Source organism: Homalodisca vitripennis, chromosome 2, assembly GCF_021130785.1.
Source record: "Homalodisca vitripennis isolate AUS2020 chromosome 2, UT_GWSS_2.1, whole genome shotgun sequence".
Lineage (NCBI taxonomy): Eukaryota > Metazoa > Arthropoda > Insecta > Hemiptera > Cicadellidae > Homalodisca > Homalodisca vitripennis.
Window position 1 is genome coordinate 3,297,110 of NC_060208.1, and position 26,537 is coordinate 3,323,646.

The 26,537-nt window shown below is 32.7% G+C and overlaps 1 protein-coding gene across 1 annotated transcript; it reads right to left on the reverse strand.

Annotated features, from left to right (window-relative positions):
• Positions 1 to 704: 704 nt before the first annotated feature.
• On the reverse strand, positions 705 to 25,171 carry LOC124356059 (longitudinals lacking protein, isoforms H/M/V-like). The gene is made up of 4 exons (XM_046807224.1): positions 25,016 to 25,171; positions 18,106 to 18,279; positions 12,900 to 13,647; positions 705 to 10,716 (listed from the first exon to the last, which is right to left on the reverse strand). Exons 2-4 carry the CDS (start codon positions 18,277 to 18,279, stop codon positions 10,502 to 10,504), a joined length of 1,137 nt encoding a protein of 378 aa, XP_046663180.1. The 5' UTR covers positions 25,016 to 25,171; the 3' UTR covers positions 705 to 10,501.
• Positions 25,172 to 26,537: the final 1,366 nt, after the last annotated feature.

Consider the following 26,537-nt stretch of genomic DNA (forward strand, 5'->3'; position numbering starts at 1 on the left):
TTTCTCCAGTGGACCAATCACAGCTGCTCACTTGTGTCACATGACCAGTTGTCATCTGTTATTACTCGTATTTTCAGCAGATATTTGAGGTTATAGTGAATGTTTAAAGTTATGTTAGACTGTTTTCATAAGTTTTTGGATTAAGTTAATGTTGTTTTATTATAATTTTGAAAATAATGGAAGAAGTAGTGGATGGTGTGTTAGTGAGCACTGGAAATAGTGGGACACGCAAGAGACAGGCAAGTGGTGGGAAAAGGAAAGAAGCCAAACGTAAGCGGTAATCTGCACCATCAGGTAGTAATGTTTACATCCCATGCAAACACTCCACTAAGACTTTATCATGCTCTGATATTAGACCAAATGATGTAAAGAAACTACGGGACAAACTTTATAAAGTACCAGAAAAACTTCGCCAAGATTCTATACTTTCTTCATTAGTCGTTACAAAGAACGTTAAACGACGTAGGCCTAACATGCCGAACCAAAACAAGTCTCTTTCAGCAGGCTTGCCTTTTGCATGCCTTTTCAGCTAATTACTATATTCAAAGCAATGAAAAAAGAATTCCTGTTTGGAAGAAAAGTTTTCTTGCTATCACCAAAGTAGCGAGAAAAAGGCTAGCCAATTTAGTCGTAAAAGTTTATTCTGGAGAGCCTATTGAGGATAAGCGAGGTGGTGATAGGAAAAGTAACAGGAGTATCGAAAAGAAAAATAAAGTAAGAGATTTTATTTCTAACTTGAGGGCATGTGAAAGTCACTATGGAAGAAAAAAGTCTAAACGTCTGTACTTAAATTGTAGATTAAGTATAAAGAAGTTGCACCAAATGTATATTGACCAAGTAGTTAACAATGACCAGTACAAAGTCAGTTTTGCTATGTTTAGGAGATTATTCGTCAATGAATTCAACATTGGCTTTAAATCTCTATCAAGTGATGTGTGTAGCACTTGTGCACTACTTGATCAGAAAATAAAAAGTTTACCAATGTTATCTGCCGAACGTGTAAACCGTATGACTGAAAAAAGAATCCATAAGCTAAGGGCGAACTCATTTTATTCGTTCATGAAAGAAAACACTGATGAATCAGTTATGAATTTATGTTTAGATATAAACATCCAAGATGCATATTATCTAAGGCAGTTGAACTTTTATAGCTTATGTGTAACAAGCTTAGATGGTAAAAATTCAACTTTTTACACTTGGTCTGAAGAACAGGCAAGAAAAGGTAGTACTGAAATTTCATCAGCTCTCTATAGCCACCTCAAAACAATGAACTTAGAAGGTATAAAAACTTTGAGATTATTTTGTGATGGCTGCATCTACCAGAATAAAAATAACATCAACCTTCACATGCTTTTGCATTTTTTGTATACGTCCAATTCAAGTGTTAATGAGATTAAGTTTTACTTCCCAGTGAGAGGACACAGTTTTCTACCAGCAGACCGTGTTTTCGGTAGGGTTGAAAAAGTCCTGAGAAAAAATGTTACATTAATATACAAGGAGCAATATTATGAAATATACAAGATTATTGGGGATGTGAAAGTTTTGGATGTTGATTGGGAACTTTTAAACACAAAATCACGTAGCGTGCTCTTCAAAAATCTCCCATACATTTCAGAATTGAAGCGGATTGCTTTTGAGAGATCCCAAGGAAGTTTAAAGGTCAATAGCTTCAAAAACTATAGGTTTGAGGATGAAAGTGAACAACTTGGGATTAAACTTCTGAAAAAAGGTGTCAAACTTTCTAATATCAAGAAAACGGTCTTGGAACCTTTACCACTCAGTCATCATATTTCAGCTGAAAAGAAAAAAGATGTGGAGAAACTGCTGAAACTTTTGTATGGGGAAGATTGGCAAAATGAACCTGAAAACGCTTTTAAATGGTACAAGACAATCTTGTACGATTTACCAGACGGCAATGACGAAGAGGAAGAAGTGTGTGACTGTCTGGACAATGATATTGGGCTAAGGATCTGATGATGCAGGTTCCAGAACAAACTGTAGACAACAATGTAGGCTACTATTTTACTTTTCAATCGACCTAAACCTGTTCATGTATCAATTTCAAATAAACCACTGATTTTGTATCATTTGTCTGAGTTTCAATCAATACCATTCAAAAAGTGTTTTATCCCATTGATATTCAATCAAAACGTGTTTTCTCCTCGAGTTTCGGTCAAAAGGGGATTTATCCAAAATTAAAATGCATTTAACTAGTTTGTTTTGAGGCTAACATCTGTGACATGTCTATTGATTATCTACGGACCATCTATAATAATAAATAAAAAAAAATCAAGGTTTCTGAGTTTCTATAGGTTTTTTTGGTTTCCTGTAAAATTGCATCAGAGCGAGAAATCACCTTTTGAATGTTTGCTCCTCAATTTGGTAGTTGTGTTGAACAAGTGAATGTTATGTTTTGATACTTTTTAAAGTTTTATTTGTATATGCAGAGGTTAATTTTATTTAAATAGAAGAAATAAGTGATTCTGACAGTGTACAATCATTGTTAAAAGACTCTGGCTCTGAATATGTGCCTTCAGAAGAGGAAAATCAAGGTAAGTGTTGAAATCATAACCTTCAATAATTAACTCAATACCCTATTCTACATATTATTGTAAAAGGTTGAATACTAAACAGACCAATTAACATTCTTAACATAAGATAAGGGCTTTGTAGATGTAAAGTGAAAAAATCTACATCTAATAATTTTGGGAGAGTGTTTCAACAACCTACTGTGTATCAAAATGGGTAACCTATGCCTACAGTGTGACTTTACTTTTACATTCAAGTTAAATTTGAGTATGCCTAACGGTATTTACTGAGGATTGTAATTAGACCTACTACCAACTGAGTCCAAATTTTACTTCTAGACCTACAATTTTGTTGAGAGAGTTTCAATTAGTTTGTTATTGTTTCAGATCCAGATCCTCGTAATGCAGTTGATGAGATACAGAGAAAACACAGTACTGATGGGACCTCGGATGAAGAACCAGAACCTTTGAATGCCAATCAAAATAAATCTCGCAAACGCAAGAGAAATGTAAAAACGAAAACGCTTCATAAATTGAAACGAAACTCGGGTAAGGAATATTTTACTTCTACAGGGAAAAAGTTGAAAAGAAGACATTTTCAAACATACCTTGCACATGTAAATTAAAATGTAGTGATGCAATTACTGAAGAGCAAAGACAAGGTATGTTCGAAAGGTTTTATGCGATGGGAAATTTTCAAGTTCAAAATGCTTACCTTACTGGTTTATGTCAGCGATCTACTCCAAAAGTGCATAGACCTAGAGACGGCAGTCGAGGGATAAAAAGTACGACTTTTAAGTATTATCTGCAGTTGCCAGAAAAAAAACATCAATGTCTGCAAAGAGTATTTTAAACAAACTTTCTTAGTTTCAGATTGCAGGATTTTTAGAGCTCAAAAAAAGTTAGAGATGGGAAATATCCAGGTAATGATCTGCGAGGTAAAAGACCTTCCAAAAACAAAATTGAAGAATCTCGATTAGATATTGTTCGCAAACATATAGACTCTTTTCCTTCTAATGATACAATTACTAATACTAATTATACAAGAGCGCACAATACCAACAAGAAATACCTTTCAGAAGGTTTGAACATTACCCAAATGTATACTTTGTACAAGGAGCACTGCTCAAACATAAATGCTGAACCAGTAAGTGAAGACATTTATCGTCGAGTGTTCAATTTCGAATTTAATTTAAGTTTTTATTACCCAAGGAAAGATACTTGTGTTAAGTGTGATATCTACAAGATGAAAATAGAAGTGTACGTGAACGCAGAAGAAAAACACTCTACCATACATGAATTGCATCTTCGTAAGGCAGATCTTGCAAGGCAAAAATTAAAAGATGCCAAGGAGGAGTGCAAGACAAATTCTACAATGTACGCATTCTCCTTTGATCCGCAAAAAGCTCTGCCATTTCCGATTCTAAGTTGTTCAACAGCATACTATAAAAGGAATATGTATGTCTATAATCTAGGTTGCCATGATCTATCCACAAATTCTGGATACATGTACGTTTGGAATAAAGTCACAGCTTCAAGAGGCTCCCAGGAAATTGCTTCACGTGTCATTGAACATTAGAGAAACAGATCGTCAGCCAACCACATAGAACACGTTGTAATGTTTAGTGATAATTGTGGTGGTGAGAATCGCAACATCAAAATGTCGCTTGCAGTAATGCACCACATACAAAGTTCGGAAAGCACAATAAAGACTGTCGACCACAAATTTATGGTCAGCGGCCACTCGTTCCTCCCAAACGATGCAGACTTTGGTGTTGTAGAGTTTTGTAAAAGGGAAAACAATCTATGTTCCTGATGATTGGTATGCCATTCTAAAATCAAAAGGAAAAAAACCGTATGTGGTAAAAGTTATGGAGCAGACAGAGACGTTTTCTACAAGTTCATTGGAAAAATCCATAACAAGAAAGACGAATGAACAGACCGATAAAGTTTCTTGGTTTAATATACAGTGGCCAAGATATGTCAAGGAACAACCTTTTAAGATATTCTATAAAGAATCCCTCAATGACTTGCCCTTCCTTACATTGAACATAGCACCAGCCAAAAAAGGTGGTCGACTAACAAATCTAAACAGAGTACTTATAGAGCCACTTTTTAGTTCTCCACGAAAAGTTACAGCCTTAAAGAAAAGGGATATGATGGACCTGCTCAAATTCATCCCACCAGTTCACCAACTCCTTAACCGACGGAACTGAAAACTATGATAACCCCATTGTGAATCGAGTCGGAGGCAGAAGATGATGAATAAATCTTGAATAATTTTAATTTTTCTTTTTTATGTTTTTTAACGTGTCTTATTCTAATTATTTATAACCAAATTGTGCCATTAAAAGCAGTGTTCAAATGAGGTATTGTTCTTATTTTACATTTAATTCTCAATATTTTTTAAGCAAAAATCGCACAAGTCATTATTTTGACAAAAAGTGAGATTTTTATATATATATATATATATATATATATATAAAAATCAATGGTGGTGAAGTACACATCAACAGACAGGCCAACTATTCCTCTACTTTAATATTTCAAAAGAAAAATGTCCTCCCTCCCCAGATTTGCAAAATTGTTTCTTATGTCCATTTTTCTTAAAACTATGGAAGTGTGACTTATACCACTTTGCTCAATTGCACTTTGATAAAAATTTATGGTTTGACACAAAACTTTGCATGCAATTGTAAAAAATTGTCTGCCGCAATTAAAAAATTTGAATTGAGTGAAACGTTCGCCAGACTAGTTTCCCGCACGAAATTTTTCCAGTCACAAATTGTCACCGAAAGTGACCCTATATAAGAGTACTTTCTCAAGTTAACCGACAATTTTAGTCTAGTTTGAAATTTTTGAACACTAGTCTTAACCTATTACAGGAAATTAACCGGTGCGATTCAAACAGATATCACTGAAAAATGCACCTGTATCAAACACAAACGGCCATTTCCTTGCATTTAAAATGTCAATGGTCAATGCAACCCTTCGTGGCCAAGAGTTTACAAATTCAAGAAAACCTTGCGCTATGAACTGGTAATTGCAAAAATAATCAGACTTGATTCACAATTTGCGTCAATTGCCAAATTGTACTTCGCTAACATGAATAGATGGTAATCCCTCATTCTAACAGTAGTTATATTTGAAAAGTCCATAACGCCCAAGGAGCTTGATACTTACATTTACAGCAAACTGAGATGTACACTAGTAGCAGTTTCCAACTGATATTAAGAATTGAAAAATTCACTGCTTCCAGCAAATTTAACTAGGCTTGGCATTTAATCCACTTAACTTGGCATAAACAGCTTGCGCAAGAATTCGTCCAACAAATTCATAAAGTACCTTTCTTCAGGACCGTAATTGTGAACAATCATCCAATATTTGCTACGAAATGACAAATTTCTCTAGTTTTAAAACGTTGTTTTAAGAATCAATTTTTGAAATAGTGGAATGTGCATCAAAGGGTCTTTTTTTAAATTTGTTTTTTTCTTAGTATCACCATACATAATACAAGATTGGCAACAAACTTAGATCAAATTAGCCGCTCGAGACAAGCTTCCAACTTTTTAATACGAAATTGATACAATTTTATTAATTTTACCAGATAATGCAGGTATCATGCCAATTGTCAGGCATGAATGGGATCGAACCTAGTCTATGCCTGGAAAATGCTTTTTAGATTATAGCAAAATCGGCACAGATATTGTTTAATTACTAGTTTCAATTGGGGGTTTTGTACCCCCTCCCCCTCCAAAAATCGGTTTACTAAATCAATTACGTGAGTAACCACCTATCAGAATATAACCAATAGAATAACTAGCATTTTAAAAATTAGGACGACTACCATTGTGATGAGAAATACCATTTTATACTCAAAGAAATGTACAGAGCTTTAAAAGCAAATGTTCATTGATACAACTAGACACTCGGCCTACCTAATGGAGCACTCGTGTACAAAGCATTGCAATGAGAAACCTTACAATTTTGGTGAACTAAGGATATTTTTGCAATCAGTTCCAAAATTTATTTGCTTTACTGCACCACTGTTGCAAATTGAAATTTGTGCAGGAACAATTTTTGTATTAGTGCACCAACTTGTTGGGTGTTCTGGTAATTTGGTAAATAATCTGGTAAATTTAAAATATTTCTTCTTAGTACTGTACTCGGCAATTGTCGAGTGTACATACAACCTCCCGAAAGATGTGCATTAGCAAAGTTCTTACATTGAGAGTTCACAATATTTTTATTTTTGCAATTTTAAAATATACTTACCTAGCAACAAATTCAATCATTCTGCTATAAACACTGAGCACAAGTGCTATAGAAAAAGGATTGAATTGAGATATCTTAATTCTAACTGTAGACTTCGTCGAACTTCGCCGAATGAAGAAACCGATGACAAAACCTTCTTTCTTCGACGAAAACTCCCTTACCCAAAATGCCATCCTAACAAAAGTGCATTGTGGTGTACGCCAAGATAATTGGTAATAACACAATATTTAATTTCGGTAATCTTGAGACAAATCAAAAATGAACACTATCCAGAATTAGAGTCTCATTCTGACCTTTTAAATCTAAAAAAAAAAAAAAACTACGGAGTGAGGTGTACTATGCTCTCTCCACTGTGTGACTACAATTATATTTATTACCAAAATTAGGTCCTTCTCCAAGAAAGGAGGATATATTTTACTTGTCCCAAAATAGAATTACTCAAATTAAGCCGCCATTACCTCCTAGTGGAAAAATTGTTTCCAACAATTCTTTTGTAAAACTTTTTCTAGTATGATTGAACAGCCAGATTGAATTACATATCTGTAATGTAATGGATCAAGTAAACATAAAAAAAATATATATATAAATATATTACATGAATCTCAGAAAGACTATGCAGAATAAATTTCTGGGGTTGTGGAATCAATATAACAATGTATGCTTTATATGTCATCTTAGGTGCCTACTTGTAACAATAGTGTTGTTGGGAATTTGGAGTATTGGTCCCACAGCACTCTCCCCTCCCCCCAAATTTCATGAATTTGTTTAACTTTATGTAACTTCTTTACCATGTAATCACTTTGATATTTTAGTCAACCCAAGTTGATAAATTAACATGTTCTTGACAGAAAAAAGCCGAGAGAGAAAGCTGGTCTTTATGTTCAATATATTCTGTTGGTACCGTTTTATTTGTTTTGTGCATAGGAAGACTTAAAATACCAACCCATATTTATTAACTTGCAAGCAGTTTGAAAGACATTTCACACTTACTACAACTCACAACATTTGTAGTTAAACAATGTTTTGGTGTACTTGTGAAGTATGGCACAAAAATGAGTTGAAAAGCTGCAGCATTGTATATGTAATAAACACCCATAAGCTTTTGTTTATTCACTTACAACAATTTACTGGGAACTTTTTTTAGTTCTTGATCCTTAAAATAATGACACTTCAAAAATTTTTTGTCCATTATTGAAATGAGATCCCCCAAAATCTGCAAAATACTCTTTGACCTCCACTTTTTCCCACAACTGATCTCTCAACAAAACTAGTATTCTTTAGCAAAGGAGAATTGCTGACTTTGTATTGAACATTTTTAGACTTAACTTCTTCATAAAAAAAGCAATCTCCTGTGCTAACTGTCAACTCCTGTGATACAACTATCAATAAAATTTAATAAAAAAGAATCATACTTAACTGATGTTACCTTTACCGATTACCTTTACCAATACTTGCCTACAAGGTGTATCTTGAGTCTTCAAACTCCTTTCCAGGACATGCTCCAAACATTCCAAACTTGCCAAAGGAATATGGTCCGTTTTGTCCAAATTATATGGAGTCGAAAACAGTTTAAATACTTTCATAATTGGTTGCTTTAGACTTACTGCATTTCAAAAGCAAGTCTTGCACTCACAAAATGTTGACGAAAAAATTCATCTAAAATTTTTAACTAACACGAGCCAAACCTCCAAATTAAGTCGTTCATAAAAATTTAAAGCTTCACAAGGATTTTTGTAACCATTTGGTTGAAAAATTGTTGTTTAAATCCTTAATTATAAATCGTAATAGTAACTTTTAATTAGTTTTCCTTTAATATGTTTTACTTTAGTTATATTAATTAGGTAGCTTTAATATTTTCACCATGAACCCGACCAATTTTATAATTGACTAAAAAGCTTAACTGTGAAACCATTAAATACCTCATTTAGTATATACTAAAAAAATGTATTAATAACCATCTGAACCATCTTAGTAAAGATGTATGAATACATCTCAACAATCTTACAAAATCACTTGGATACATAAATCACCAATGCTATATCATGTGTTGAACATACTAAAAAAACATGCTTGTTTTGTGAGACTCGATATTGGATAACACCTTTTTAAAGTAAGCCACCACATGATATTATTAGACAAGATATCTTTAAATAACATTTAAACAAAAGGCTCAGTTGGTTATTTAACTTAAAACTAAATAAAAATCCAAGTGCAAGATTAATTATTTAGAATTAAAATATCTCATAACCAGACTTGACACAAATTTAGGTTTTTGTAACACTAAATATTGCTAGCTTAGTACACTGAAGTAGCTGGTTAAATGGAATATAACTAGAACCAGATTGAATGGTTTTTAAATAATAGTTAAACTTGCACAACTTTTAGTTTACTTACTTTAAATCATATACCCACCTTTTCTTTCTTCATCCAGAACTTGAGAGACCAGATGGAAGTTTAGTTATTTGTCATTTAAAATTTGAATTTAAGTAATTATAAAGTTGAATTTAAGTAAAAGTTTAAATTACAAGTTGAATTTAAGCAAGTTTAAATTTAAGTAATTTGAAGTTTGAATTAAAGTAATTAAGTTTAAATTTAAATCAATATTTACATCCCTAAAGTTTGAATCAAGATTCAATAAAATTACAATTTTGAGTATCAAGTTCCACAATTACAAAATTGAACAAGAGTTGAAGCTTGTATTAATCAAGGTGTAAAATTTAACAATGGATTCTAAAGACCATTCTTGAGCCATTTGTAACTCGCTAGTTAAATATTTGGCTAAAAGATTTAGATTAACTAATGTTTGCATAAATTATTTAAGTTGAAAAAGTACTAATTATAACTATTTATTACATCATAAATTACTTCAATAATAAATTAATGCATTTATGAAACTTTGAAAGTAATAGACTTCAACGCAAATAAATTCATCTGAGATCAACAAGTTTAACAGAAGAACTTGAAATATTTACGAGTACAATGATAAAATATGAAAGACTGATAACTACTTAATCTATGTTAACCTAACTTAATTTAAATCCTAACTACCTTTGAATAAAAAATGAAAGTCATTACTATATTTAATGGAAGGCACAACACACACAAATCTGCATGTGTCAGCCATTCCTTCAGTGACCACTTACCTCCATCCTGGGATAAACTTTACAATTTAATAATTATATTAAGATAAGAGATAGATATCCTTATTCTATTCAACACTTTAACTTAATTCTAAGACTAAGGAGAAAATAGGGAAAAGGCTTGATTGAACAACTCTGTAATAAAAATAATGGTAATAGTCATAAAAATGATATTAAATTTGATAGTTAAAAAAGAATTTTAACTAGTCTGATATGTTCAACTAAACCATATCCTACTAACTCCTTCGTCTACTTTATAGCAATAATTTAAAGCTAAGATACCAATTTTGCAATAGTGACAACCAAATCTGGATTATTAGAATGTAGCCCATTAATGAAACCCAGACAGCTTGCCTTAATAGAAATTGAAATATTTTTAATGGGATATAGAATTTTTGACAATAATTGCAAAATTAGATTAGTAGTCTAAAACAGAGTCAAAACAATTAATGGACAAAAATATTAAGGTGATTCTGCATTTGCTGGTTAAATTTTTAAAAACCATTAATTATTCAGTTGTGTTAAAATTTTGGAAATATTCACGATTTGACTCTGATTCTATATAAACATGACACCAGTAACACCCAGATAGTCTGGGCTCACATATCGAGGGTAGTTACCAATGCCATGCGAGTACGTACTAGTCGACCACTTGTGCCTACCTTGTGAGTCCCTTTGTTGTTGTGCTGCTGTTGCTGCTCCTACTGCTTCCTGTGCTGCCATGAATATCTCGTCCGTACCAGATTGATCGCCCATTGACCAAGGAGGGTAACCTGGACAGAAAACATTAGGTTAACTACAAAAATCATTTCTGATGTGAAACCTTTTTTTTAAGCCAATAATCATTTTGATAATTGTGGAACAAGCAATTGTTTGACATATTTTTAATCCAAATTCTTTTATGTGTACATATTTACATAAGCCTGATATGTACTTGGAAGAGGGAAATGCCTAATTATCCCTTTTTAATTTTATAGTTAAAAATCCCATTCATATTTTGTAGTTTAACAATCACTTCTCAGTGAAATTTGTTGTTTCAATTTAATTCTTAGCATTTTCAATTTTTTGGCCCAATTGTGAATTAACCTCAACCCTGAAACTGGCGACCATAAATTAAGTCAATTTAAATTCAGGAGTGCCAATCTACATTATAATGAAACGGTCAATAATCCAAATTACATTTTATTTTTTGACGTAACAACGTCTTAAATTAGGTTGCGGCTCGGAGTCACTCATGAAAAAGTGTAACGCCCGGTAACGTTACGATGCCCGTCCAGTGGGTCCGCCGCACGGGATAAAGCAGATAACTATGTTTATTCGTGAAAATGTGGAGTGCTTAGATTCGTCATTTACAACAACTACAACAATAAAGGTAAATAATTGTACACTGATATTTCATTATCGTAAACTATGATTGATTGATTAATTGTTAGATTGACACAAAAGTTGAGAAACTGAGTTTATACGTTATGTCATACTATTGACAAATGTTGATAGTGTTAAGTAAATTATTAGTTTAAATCACTCTGCAATCAATCGTAATTCAGTCGATTGAGAAGAAACAGCGCGTATTGCTAGTCAAACATTCAAAATAACAAATTATAACCTCTAACCTGTCATAACAGTGCGACCAAACAAACGAACTAAACCGACCAATCACCACGCGCGGAGTTAGAATTTAACTGTGTTTAGCAAGAATTTCAAATTCCAATTTTAGTAAATGTTTTATTATTCAACTTTACCATTTACAATAACAAATTTTAATTAATTTCAAATTATGTATAATGTTTTAGTAAACAAAATATATTTCTATAGTTAAAATTTGTGCAATTCTTATTTTCATTCAATTCCTTGTTCCTATTGTGCAATTTAATAATATTCATATCAATAAATATTCTACCGAGAAAAAGACGTTGTCATGTAAAATCTTCGCCCGTAAAACCGACTTTACAGGCAACCATAATGTTTTTTTTTTATAATCATACCCGTAAGTAACGTGTACATCCGCCACAACTTTTAAAACAAAAAATAGATCTAAAAATTGATTTAAAGTTTTGTAGTGCATCACAATTTTCAAATTTTGGTATATTTCAAAATCATTTAATGTAAGACCTATATTTTAACAAATTTCAATTCAACTTTTTCTGTTTTTGGTTTTTACAGTAATTAAAAACTATTAACATAACCTGGATATTCTGAAACTAGACAAAAATAAGTTAGAATAAAATTTGCAACTATAGATTCTAATATTTACCATATCATGATCATCTCAATGTACCACACATACATGTTTATAGTAAAAATGTATTTCATGCCAAATATTAGAACTATAATACACCCCTAAATGTTTAAAATAACAATACACCAAAAAAATGTCAGCTATGAAAGAGAAAGAAGTGACTTGTCATGCCAGTTCCAGGATTAAAATAAATTGTCATCTAGTTAAAATGTTCCAAGCTTTAGATTACTTGCTTAAAAAATTCTATACCTTTGGAATGAAGTTTCTTTGATCAAACATTAGGGTTACTATCATATTGTTGAATACTGTTCTAATGGGATTATATACACAGGGTGTACATAAAGTCCTGCACAGGTATAATATTTTCTGAACGGTAACAGATAAACCAACAAGTTTTGGTACATCAACTCTACACCTAAAAATTACTTTTTTAAGGAACTTTTTTAAAATATTTTATTTATATATATATATATATATATATATATATATATATATAAATATATATTTTAATATATATATAAATATATATTTTAATATATATATAAATATATATTTTAATATATATATATATTAAAATTTAAAGTATCCTACAGTCTCACGATTTTAGTAATAAGACAGAAGTCAGAAACCTATTACTCGATTAAAACAAACACTATCGAATTGGTTACATAATGTCACAACCCAAGTTTTAAAATATAAAAGTTTGTATAACCCTACCTTGGTTTGACATGTCTCCGTGTGATGGTCCCGGCCGTGAATTGTCCATAGAGGTGTCCAGTTCTTCATCGTCATCATCCAAGGTGAGGTCCTCCACTTCGATGCTGTTTTCATTATTCATGTAGTCCAGGTATTCAGTCTTTGGTTCAAGGAGGGGTTCACTGGGCGGTTCGATGATTTCCTTTTTAACAGTTTCCGGCAAGGTGGTGTCTAACCTGCTGATCGTACTGGGCTGTTCTTGCTTCACTACTGGTTTCGGCAGGCTTTGGACCGGGGTCGGCACAATGGTAGTATTAGGAACTGGGGTGGATTGAGCAGGGGGAAGATCACAGTTGCTTGTGGCATCCAGGTCAGGGTCGTCACCCTGAGATGGCCTTCTCGTTCTCCGCCTCTTCCTCAAAGATGAGGGAGAGATACTTCCGTCTCTTGAGGCATCCGAAAGGTCTCCTGGTGGGGCAGGCCTCTTCGCTTCGGCAGGGGTACGAACTTGGGTAACTGAGGGCCGGGTAGAAGGTGTGCTGTCTTGTCTTTTAGGAGCTGTTGACCCTACATCTCTTGCATCATCTCCATTGTCCGAGAGTCCCTTGATCTGCAGCGACTCCGCCGCCTTGAGGAAAGTTCCCAGTTGGTCTTGGGAGATGTTCACTTCCCCCCTGTACATGTAGTCCATCATGGACTTGAGCTCCGTAAACTTTACATCCTTTAGGATGACTATGGGGTGCTTCTCGTAGTGTTGGCTCAGTAAAGTCTGTAAATAAAAAAAACCACTTGTTACAATAGTTACACCAACAACTTTGTAAATTCATATTATTAGGTTCATAAATGGATTTAGTTATCCATAAAATAAATGATAAAACCAGTTTTTCCCGACAATGAGTAAAACCTTCTGTGGGGGGGGATGTTCTGAAATGAGGGTTTTAACTTACATGACAAGGTGTTAACTGAGGTGGCCTATTTCATTTGGAATCTACGCTTTATACCTCATTTTATAGGAATTATACATATCTGTATGGCAATGTATGAATGCTTTTCCCAGTACAGAACTTTCACTGAACCAAATTTTAGCATGTGTGCAGTTCTAGGGTTGACAACTTTATAAATTATTGTAAATCCTTTGATTAAATGCATTTTAGATTTTATTTTAAAACATGAGCTTCAACCTTGATCTTTAACGTTACAATTTTTAATTTATTGTTAAAATAATGATTTGGTAATTTACTTTGCAATACTGTCACTTAAAATATAAAAATATAGGTGCAGGAAATTACATCGACACATTACTGATCCAATCTGAAACGCCTGTGCACTTCAGAACAAAAATAGAAAAACATCCTAAAAATAACACCTAAATTCAAGTTCAGATCATGCAAGCGCTGTATTTACTTCTGGAAAAAAGGCTAGGCCTACCCGGGGACCAACCGCCCTATTTATTTGAGTTCTTTCATAAATAAATTGTAAAAGAAGGAGAAAATAGCAACAATTTACATTATTGAAAACAAAATATCACCATAGATGTAGAAACTTGTGGCAAAAATTACAAAAAAGTGGATAAAGGCCTGCAACAACAAACTTAAAATTATTCTCATTCGGTTCGACATCCAAAATTCCTTGTACATTTTAGAATGTAATCCCCTATATTTATGGACTATTTTAGATTCAACCTAATTTTATGTGCATATGTTAAGAAATTGATAAATGGTTTTAACTCAAAGAGTGCCAAGTATTTGTTGAGTGGGGAAGTCCCAGGTTTTTTTCTACTGGGTGTACCTTAAAGTGCCAGCCATTAAGAAGGCATTTTGCAAGGTTTCAGTAAAAAATTCAGTTTGATTATTTAAAAAGCTAATTTAAAAAATTAAATTTAGGAATATCAAAAATTACTTCTAAAACACATTCTAGAATTTACTTAATTTCATTTTTCAACCTAATTTTCATTATAAAAAAATCATATCCTTTTTTATATCAATATCACTGTTAAGGGCATTTCAATTGCCTACAAATCTTGAAAAATATACATCATTATCTTCAATAATAATGAGTTATACATATACAACATTTAAGAAACTAATGTTATATTATTTCCAGTAGTCATGCCGAAAAATGTTTAAAGAGTTCTTAATTGATTTTCGTTAAGTTAATTATCGGAGGTGTATTATAACAATTTATTTTGAAAAGTACAGTTCTTTCAGTTACATATTATAATATTAGTTAAAAATATAAATTCTTAGATTTGTAATAATTTTCTTGAACGTCCGGTCAAATCGGACGTTCAAAAAGTAAAATGGGACGTTGGCATTAAAAGTGTTAAATAATCATAACTAAAATCTGTCGCTAATGTAATCATTAACCATAAAAAAACTAAATCACTCAAAGGTAGAAACATACACCATATACTCAGAATATACACCATACCATGGAAATCAAAACTGACCAAATTTATGAAAAATAGAAGAAATTAGTCTACCAAATCTCGTATATGAACTTTACCCCTCAACAGTTTAGTAGATCTTAATTGCAGCTCAAAATCTCACATGAATACTGACAACCTTCGTATTAACTCCTCTTAAACATACCTTTCTTAGTTTGTTATCCTCCACTTAGAAATCCTGATTTCTCAGTCCCCTAAATCAATGGACTACGTTACACATGTAGTCAATCTTCATCCACTCTTTTAACGATCACGTTACATAACATGTTTTATTAAGTGGACATGATTATAAGTTACTTATTTGTGTTTCACCCAATGAATTGAGTTTCACGGAACTAAGTAATGAAATTAACGTGAAAATACACCCATTAGTCCGAATTTTTATGGAATTTTACTCAATATACAAACAGTATTTTGACAGGTGATAAAAAATTGCCGCACCATTTTTAGAAATTTACCACAAAGTTTTTATGAAATGTCACTCTTTATTCTTATTAGCCTCTTGTTTATTATTTTTTGTTTCATACAGAACCTGTACACTAACACTGTATACTCCAAAACCTTTCAATACTACAAGAAAAATAGATAATAAAATTTTAACTTTGTATTATTTTAATTTTTGGGTTTAACACTCAAATAAGTCCCAAAAAAACCTTGTGTTCAATAAAAATCAAGCACACTGAAAGAACTTTATTTTTAACTTATAAACCAATTTTATATTTTCATCCAAAATAAAACGTTACATCACATTTTAATCAACGCTACTTACTTTTTTTAAGAGGAACTAAATTTCATATATTGAATGTACTAATGTCTAAATCCTTTACTGGTTTTACTATGTTATATCAATAACTATGATAACCAACTATAACACCGTAGGGGGATGGAAAGAAAAAGGATAGGCCCTCCATGAATTTGGTTATTTAAATGATAAAAAGAAATATCAGTTACAAAGTTGACATTTCGGTACTCTTTAGGGAACTTTCACTCAGTGGGGACCTTGAACTTTACTAATACTTCACTTCAGACATAAATTACCCATGCACATGCATGATTTGGCTTATAGCAAGACTGACAACTATGAAAACAAAAGCTTTTCGGTTGAAAAAAATGATTGACAAGGAAATATTCTAATCTGCCATTGTATATATATTTTAAAACATTCCAGTTACCAGGCTGTTGGCACTGTAAGGCTAATTAAAAATTTACTTTTTAAACAATTTGGTATTGATCAAATTGTGACCATGGAAAGGTATGTTCTTTTTTTCCTGAAAACCGCAATATTTCCTAAAAACAATATTGAAGAAAAAATTTGTCTGCAACGAAAATCAAAGGAGCTACGTTTTTTTTAAATCCTCTGAAAACTCAGTTTTTGACAGTTTCCTATAACTCTGCTAGCCAGATTTTGAAAACCGATTATCATACCAACAACGAGAAATTATCGTACTTTCATTTAAAATAATCGTACCAAACACATTTAATGAAAAAGTATGTTATGTTCGTATAATAAATTATGTTATAATTAACTTTTGGTTTGTTACTTGTATAAATTTGTCAAAATTCTTTCATTGTACGAATTAACTAGGCCTACCCATTGTGTATCTTACCGGCACATTAAATCAATGAAATTATCGTACCTTTACGATATAATTATCGTACCTCTGGCAACACTATCCATATTTGACAGTTTGGTATTACTCCGCGCCTTCTCAAATAAAGAAGGGACGCCATTTTGAACTACTGTTGTTCCTCCGCGTCTATTCTTAACCTCCTAGTTCAGTAGTTGTTAATGGCACACCTTTGTGTTGATGTTCGGTATCTCACGTGGAAGCAACTCGTAAAACGAGTATGGAGTTCTACAATTTTATGTAAACCACAGGACTTATAACCGGACTAGGCGAAAGTGTGGCAACGAATTTGTTGTAAACGAATTTTGGGACTTCCATTTTCGGTGTAGAAAGTACTACTGACTAATACGTTAATCCTGTCAACGATGCCTACCCGCTGCGCAGTGCTGAGCACTGCTTGCTCTTTTAGAAAAATAATTAACTCGAGCTTGCAAAAGTCGAATCCTAGATCACGTGATGCACCTGCTCCTTAACGCAATAATGTCCAAAAGGCATTAATATAATACAATAATATACTTTCCCTCTTCAGTTCATATGCACCTGTGATAATAATACTTGGCTATAAATGCCCAACCCATGGAAAAAAAGTCTATTTTCCATGGTCACGCTAATGTAAATAACCAACAATTTTAACAACTTTCTCAATTTACCTGTGAAAAATTAAGAAGTATGAGGTAATCAGTGTAAGTGAAATTATGTTCACTTATAGATAAATCATGATACAAATAGAAACTGTACTAATTGAGTTGGCAATAAACATCCTACTACCATCAGCTTTCACCCATCATTTATGTAATAAATTTACTATGCACAATGGCATATTCTGTTAGTAAGCATGTTCAATTTATAGTGAAAGTGTTTTGACAAGACTTCTCGTCACATTTAGCTTTAATTAAATAACTCCACTGTGTTTATAAGCATTCAAATTATATCTTTTAAAAATTGTTAAGTTACTTGTTCATATATATAAATTATTCATTGAAGTTATTACAAGTTATTTACTATGTATAAACACAACAGTGTAGCTAGTAAAAGTAGTGTTATGAACATGGTTTGAGTGAAGTCAGATTGGCATCCCTGCATTGAAGAGCTAAGTTTTTTCATTTCACTTCCAATATGTATTAAGGAAAGCAGTCTTAAATTAGGAACTTGCCTCAAAGTAGGGACTGCATGCTGACAGGACCACTTTGTGCGCTTTCAGGTACTGGCCCTCTGCAGCAAGCGTACAGTCGACTAGAGTTCCATTCTCCAACAAGGCATCGAACACTGAGATCAAAGTACTTTGATGGTTGTTCCAACGAAGACAAAATTGCTGATCCGTAGCCATCTGGAAAGAATGTGACGCGTATTAGAAATCAAAACTGAATCAATTTTCCTACAATACTTTAAGTGCTAAGAGGGACAGGAAAAAGGTGGGAATGGTAATCTGCATCAACAGGGGCCAACAAAGCTGAACCGAACAATAAAGCACAAGAAAATTTTAGAGGTCCAGGCATTTTTTCTACAATTCCTACTTTGGAGGGTTATGTTAACACTTGTAACCTACCTGTCCACTACTCTGTTCTAGTGCACAAGAAAATTTAGAGGTCCAGGAAATTTTTCTACAGTTTCTATTTTTATGTTGACGCTTATACCTGTCCACTCCTCTATTCTAGTTTCCAAACATTTTTTGTTGTTTTAATTAAAAATTTTGGAAGTTGCCATTAATTTTTTTTTAATTAAATTATTATTTTAAGAGTTTAAATTTTGTTACTTAGTGAGCTAGTTGCTTTTAAATCATCAATTATTACTAACAAATTTTTGGTAGGACGGAATTGGGCACTCTCAAATGTGAACTATAAAATTTTACTAAGTTACTTGAGGATGGTTTTCATTTGTTACCAGCTGGCAACCAGACGGTGCTTGGTTCAGTTAAGCATATATAATAGTTGCTTTTTAAAATGCAATTGTTGTTCTTAAAACTCAATTTAGATTCTTATAGATTTAGGCCTGTATTGAAATGTTAAATTGTAATTTTTATTCTTACTTTGACCAATGTTTTTCAATAATTGTGCTTCAAATGGTTCTTAGTTAACTTTTTTTATCTTTAAATAGCCTAATGGTTTATTTTTTTATGTATAAAGTTGTACTTGTATTAAAAACATTATTTTGGAAATGAACTCGTAAGTTGTTTTTTTATTATACTAGTTACACACACTCCTACAATCAAAGGTTGTATACACCAATTTATTATCATTCCCCTTCCCTTATTATTAACGATATCGATATTTGGATTCGATAATATCGGTACATCGATATTCAATCTTGATATTGATATCGATCTATAACAAATATCGGAACTAGCCTCATATTGCAACCCTAGCTCTGCTGGCCAGGAGCATTTAGGTTTGGCCTTTCTGAGTTCGGATTTAGTTTGTTATCCCCCCCCCCCACCCAGAAATCATGATTCCCCAGTCCCCTAGCTATTGGGACTATTTGAAATATAACCTAAAAGTTTTAACATTATTGATGGCCACGGACATTTCCATTGCAATTTCTAATATTTAGGGTTTCCTCTCTCTAATATATATAAATTATCCTATTCATTTTTATTTCTTAATTAATGTTGAAATTTTGGCAAATAGCCTAGGCCTAGTTTGAAGTGGCCAAAGTAAATAATGACAATTACTTTTCTTACGAGAGGCTAGTAGGAACTTGGAACAAATTTACTTTAGCTTACACATATTCTTCCCACAATAAACCATACATTAGCTTATTACCTTTGTGTAGGCTTTATATAAAATAGGTTTATATACATACATACTTCAGTTGTATATTGAAGTTACAAGATAACTATAAATATTAATATGTTGATAGGCAAATTGTTTCATCTTTCATATTATACCACAGATACCAACACAAGAACAAAATTTGGTATCAATTTACAAAATCGTGACCATGGAAAGGTATGTTAATTTTTTTTTCCCTGAAAACTACAATTTTTCCTGAAAACAATAGTGAAGAAAAAATTCGTCGGCAACAAAAATCAAAGGAGTTACGATTTTTTGAAATCCTCTGAAAACTCTGTTTTTGACAGTACCTCTGGCAATTTTACTGAAATGATGACGTTAATCCTGTCAACGATGCCTGCCCGCTGCGCAGTGCTGCGCACTGCTTGCTCTTTTACAAAAAAAATTAACTCGAGCTTGCAAAAGTCGAATCCCAGATCACGTGATGCCCCTGATCCTTAACTTAACCCTCCAAGTGTTGTTCGACAAAATTTTGTCGGTTATTTTCCATCCTTAATGCAATAATGGCCGAAAGGCTTCAATATAATAGAGATGGGCGTTATTTAACATAACAGGATAAATAACAGTGTTGCCCGCGCGGCAAACAGTTATCCCCGCAACGTGTTATCAGAAACTCCCTGTTATAACAGGATGACAACGAACAATGAATTCATTCGTTTCGTTGCCGGCAACGGTAAGCCTGTGCTGGTAACAGTCAATAGCGGCAGACTGGAAACTCTTCACCTGTTATTTGAGCAACGGTGTTATGACAAACAACAGAGTTGTAGGATGACAATTATTTTCATTGCCGGGAATCTATCTACGGCTTGACAATGACAACAGCAGCTTGATCTGTTTATTACAACACCACCCGTAACGATAATATAGTAAAGTAAAATAATCAAAATACTGGAGACGCGACATTGCGGCTTGGGGGAGGGGATGGTGCCTGTTCGGACATGAAAAACCTGACCTGATTATTCACTTTGTTTAATTCTACTATTATGATCCCATTCCCCACACCCGCAGTACAATTGTTTTAATTTGTTCAAGAGCAACATACAGTGTAATCTCTGCCTTATTAAACTATATGTGGTTTAAATTTTTATTTAAAATAACTATATTTCTTAATGTTTTCTTTAAAAATAATTCTTGACAAATAATTGTAGAGTGATTAAGTTATGTGAAATAACACGTTTAATTTGTGTTTACTGTTTTTATTATTTATAAATATCTACATTGTAATTAATTTATATTAAAAATGAGTGGTAACAAGAAGCAAAAAACCAGTTTACTTGTGGACATACTATACTGTGGTTGACGCTGACATAAAAAACTGCTAAGTGCGATTTATGTGGGCAAGTATTAAATTATAAGTCAACTATAACTTAATCTTAGACACCACATTGAAAAGCGCCATCCTACTGTAAATTTACCAAAAAAAGATAAAAACTTCAACTAACTTGCCAAGCCCTACGACAGCTTTTAATTTCTACTAAAAAACTCTACAATAGGCTCTACATCAATTTTACGTAATGAACCCGAACAACCAAGTTCAGAAGCGCTAACCAATTCAAATCCACTAAGTGCATATTTTTCATCTTCTAGTGACGGTAACCAGTCAAGTATTAGATCATTTTTACCCCAATCTAAAAAAGCTGAGTGAGACTCAACGTAAAAAACTCGATAAACTTCTCTTACAGTTTGTTTATTACTGACTTTCAGCCATTTTCAATTGTCGAAGACAGAGGTTTTGTTAACTTTGTGTCGGCTTTGAATCCCGCATATATAAATTGCCAAGTAGAAAAACAATTTCCAATAGTATGATTCCAGCTGAACATGAGAGATGCTTGAATTTTTGTTCGGAATGAGTTAAACTCAGTACAAAGTGTATGTCTAACCACTGATACCTGGACTTCTACAAATGTTGAAAGTTATTTGGGTGTAAACTGTCCATTACATTTCAGAAAAATTATGAAATAAAGTCGATATTGTTGGAATGTTCTAAAATGTCTGATTCTCACACAAGTGCTAATCTAGCAAAAGAGATCAAAACTATTGTTGACAAATTTCATTTATTTGATAAGATTTTAGTCGTAGTATCAGACAATGCCAGTAACATCAAAGGGGCGGTACAAAAGGACTTGAAATTGAAGCACTTTGGTTGTTTTGCCCATACCTTAAACTTGATTCTTCAGGATGCGTTAAAGCTGGTAAAAATGTTAATTGACAAAATAAAATTGATAGTGACTTTTTTTAAAAAGGAGCACAAATGCAACTGAAAAACTGTTGATATCCCAGAAAAATATGGGCCTTGAGCCAAAAAAACTTATTCAAGAGGTTTCAACGAGATGGAACTCTACATTTTATATGGTTTCCAGATTTGTAGAGCTGCAGGACGCGGTAAAAAAAACTACTATCGCTTTAATAAATAAAAAATTTACCTGTTTTGTCAGAGGAAGAGTGGGGATTATGCAAAGAGCTAAGCACAATCTTACGTCCTTTTGAGGAGGTCACTTCACAGATTAGTGGGGAAACGCTACGTGGACAGGTAGCCAAGTGATACCCCTAACAAGAGGCCTGATGTCCGTGTGTTAAAAAATGCAAAAAAAGGAGCCATTCAAACCAGTTATTCAAAATATTATTAATGAACTGCTGCATGGTCTCGAGAAACGCATGGAAAATGTTTGAACACAGCAAAAAACAATAGCACTTGCTACTCTTTTAGATCCCAGATTCAAACTTGCTGTCTTCAAAGACGAAACTGCAAAGCAATTGATCAAAAAAAACATGTACAGAACTTTTAGCTGCAATCTGGACAGAGACACATGGCAAACCTTGCACAGCAGATGATGAAGAAATTGGTAACACTCAAAACAAAGATGGCAACGTAGATTCCGCAAAATTTTCCGTCTGGGAGGACGTTGACAACATAATTGCCAAGGAGAAACCTACAGGTAAACCGCTTTAAAATTTTATTCATAAATTTAGAATTTTCAATAAATTATATTAGGGTTTTTACTTGTAACTACACGTATTTACTTTTGTTTAACTTTAACGCGTTGTAAGCTTTTTGGAGTTCACTGCTATGAAGGAATTGGTTTCAGGTACGAAGACTCCGCTGCAATTGTCGAGTTGAACCGGTACTTAGATGACAGCTATCTAGGACGGAAAAAAGATCCTATGGGCTGGTGGAAAGAGAATCAACATGTATACCCTATTATGAGCAAATTGGTGAAATTAAAATTTAACGTCATGGCTACATCCGTCCCATGTGAACGACTTTTTTCTAAAGCAGGAAATTTTTTGACAGAACGCCGATCAAGACTGAGTTCAAAACGAGCAGAGCAGTTGCTGTTTTTGAATGGAAATCTAAATCTTCTACAGTAAATAGAAATCAAAAAAAATTTAAGTTATATATAAGTTCTGCAAGTTAAATATATGAAAATTATGTAATTCATTTTCTTGCAATTATCTTATATGAAGCCATAGTGTACAGTTTGGTTATATTGCCCATTTTATTTTCTAAATATGCTTAATTGTGTCTTTGAATTCTCCATACATTCGTGTATCTTCATTTAATCTAAAGTACAATATTTGACAGTGTAATTGTAATGTACATTTGAACAAATTTGTTTATGTATGTATATATTTGTAATTTATAAAGTGTTCCTATATGATTTTAATTAGAAATAGCAGTGTTAACCATTTTGTTTATATTGTGATAAATAGTTTTTTATGTATACATTTTGCAATTATAAACGTCATTTGTGTTACTATTTGTTGTAGTTAATATAAGTTATCAGTTAAATATGTATGTATACATCACAGCAGTACATTTTTATAGCTAAATATCACTGTCCAACGTTTATACTTTACACTTACAAAATCCTTACTTAAGTTGTAGGCTATAATTATTTCAATATATTTTATAATCAAATATGTATTTCACATTCGTAATAATTATATTTTAGATGTAATGTATCCATTTAATGTATTCTTCATTTACATACTAGTAGTGTAACTAACACGTATTTAACGGTTTTATTTTTACTGTCAATTTTCCGTGTAAATACCAATTTGGGCAATTAAAACACGTTATTTTTTAAGATAAATGTATTTTAAAGAAACTTTTAGTCTTGTATATAAATTACTTTTATAAAAAAAAAGCCTAGGGTGTGTTCATTTAATATAATTAATATTTACAGAAACGTTTTATTTGGTTTGTATTATTTTGTCTATAGCTTTTATAAAGTAATCCCTAGTGTAAATTATATTTAATACACTAAAAATATTTCATTTTTTCAGTTTGAATATTTTAATGTTTTATCTATAGTGTAAATGTACAATGCGCTGTGAAATGTTTACATTCAAACAATAAAAACCCGGATTCTGTATTTTGTACTTAATTGAACCAAAAGATACTTTTAATTATCTCAAAATAAATTATAGTAACTAGACTAAGCAGCTAAATGACGAAATTTTGTACACTTTAATAATAGTAACAAAGTCCGTTAACTGAATGGTGGTCCATGTTTTAGTAACGGTATTTCAGTAACGTTCTATAGGTAAACAGCCACTGGAAAACGTTATTGAAACCAACGTTGCGCAATGGATAGACGAGGCCGCAACGGTCAGCCGATAACAGTTGCTAAAATAACACGTTGCCGCAACCTGTTATCGGTTGGCAGAATAACGTCGCAACGCGTTGCAGCTAAACAACGACATTTTCCATCTCTACAATATAATACAATGATATACTTTCCCCCCAGTTTATATGCACCTGTGATAATAATACTTGGCTATAAATGCCCAACCCATGAAAAAAAGTCCATTTTTCATGGTCATGGTATTGTAAATAAATACCCAAAATTTTGTTTCTAAACCATTTTCTTTTTATTACACAGTTTGTTTTTGAAACTACTAAAATATTGCTAGACTAGAGCATAGTATATAAGCTCAACCAAGCTGGATTTTCCCAACTTTTGCAGCAAGAACTTAGTTAAAAAATCAAATTTCGTGAGACTGCAGATCGAAATTGCATACACACAACATAGGGATTTATAAAAGTTTTTGAATATGGATTACAATGTAGCGAAATAGCAGATAGAAATAGCAGATAATAAATTATGAAAATGGCAGAATGTGCTATTGAGTTTTAATTTTGAGAGAATATTTATCAAACTGCTGTTTCAAGATGCACATAAATAATTTACATTGACCTTGTTAGGATTGTTTAAGAAAATAAACCGAGAAAGATAACGAATTAGTTGATACATGATAATATAATCTCACCTTGAATATTATAGTGTTCGAGGAGCGCGACTACTTCATTCTTCCAATGTTGGATGTGTAATGACGTTCTCGAAGCTTCACTGCAACATCGAAGCTTGGTAGCGTCACTGTTGAGAACATAGAAAAACGAACACCTACAAAACGGAAATATTCCGTTTTAGTGGCTCTAGAGAGTAACGCTTAGCCGAGACTTCGTGCAACCGACTCAGAACCCGTGCGCAGAAGATCAAAACTAGCCATTGACTCCTCCTCCTGCTCGCTCGATCAATACTAGTAACAATATGGCGTATCTATTTTACCTCCCTACTCCAAACTAAGCTCAAGCTTTGTTAGATGGTACAATAACGAACAATTTTGTACCTAAGGCTGGCGATCTTATCTTCTAACCGAAACTGTGACGTAACTGGGGAATTTCATTTCTCTCTATAGTTTTACAAAAGATATTCATTTTATTGGAGGACAATAGGATATTATATTTAATTATTTGAAGTAAAACAATTGGTGGATTTGTATCAGTATATTGAAACTATTTTTATAAAAGCCTAAAATAATGATACTTGCTTAGGAGCCCTGTTAATATTATAGTATTACCTTTTAGTATTTATTGAAATTACAAATTGGATCAAACTTAAAGATTGAACATTATAAATTACTTTACACACTATGGAGTATGTAAAAAATCGAGTTTTATTAATTTGTTTTTTTGAAGAAATTTATGTTTGCTCCTGCGGATTCTGTGATAAATGTACAGTGCAACCATATAATATTGTCGCAACTTTATTATTACTACACTGGGCAATTCTTGATTCAGTAGTATATAAACTGCTATTGTAAATGAAGGATGCATTGTGTGGCTAAACACATTCACTGCTGACCAATTTTACCTATGAGTTGGTCTGTGCTGAAACAAAAATTTTACTTTTCGAAGTATAGACACTCAAAAATGAACATTTTTACGAATTTTACCTTTTATTTGCTAATTTATACTATTTATTTGTTTCGGTTAACAAACCCAAGCAAGCCGTACCCAGAATCAAGCTAAATATTATGAAACTGAAGCCAAATTTTAAGAAAATTTTTCAGTCCTTGATTGGTTACTAGGTCTAATTATTTGCATGAAAAACTAGAACTAGATTTTATATGGGTCTTGTACTAATATAGTTTTTGGGCATAAAAAGATTTGTTCTAACTCCTATTTCAATCCACTTATGAGATTCCTTAAAGAATTTCCGTAGACACTCGTCAAACAACACATTCAATCTGTCCTCCCCCATTGTTAAATTGTACTTCTTAGGCCTTAGTCTGTAGTAGGCGGGAAAGCACTTAAAATTTCGAGTGCGTAGGCCTACATTATTGCATGGGAGGGGGGATAGCTTCCTCGAAATGTGCAGCCACTTCAATATTATTTATCTTATACCACAAATCTAATTTTGCACCCAAATGACATTAGCTCAAAAACATAAAAGACTTTGTATTTTAATCATGTGTCAATGGTGAAGATGGGATGTCAAAATTATCAATA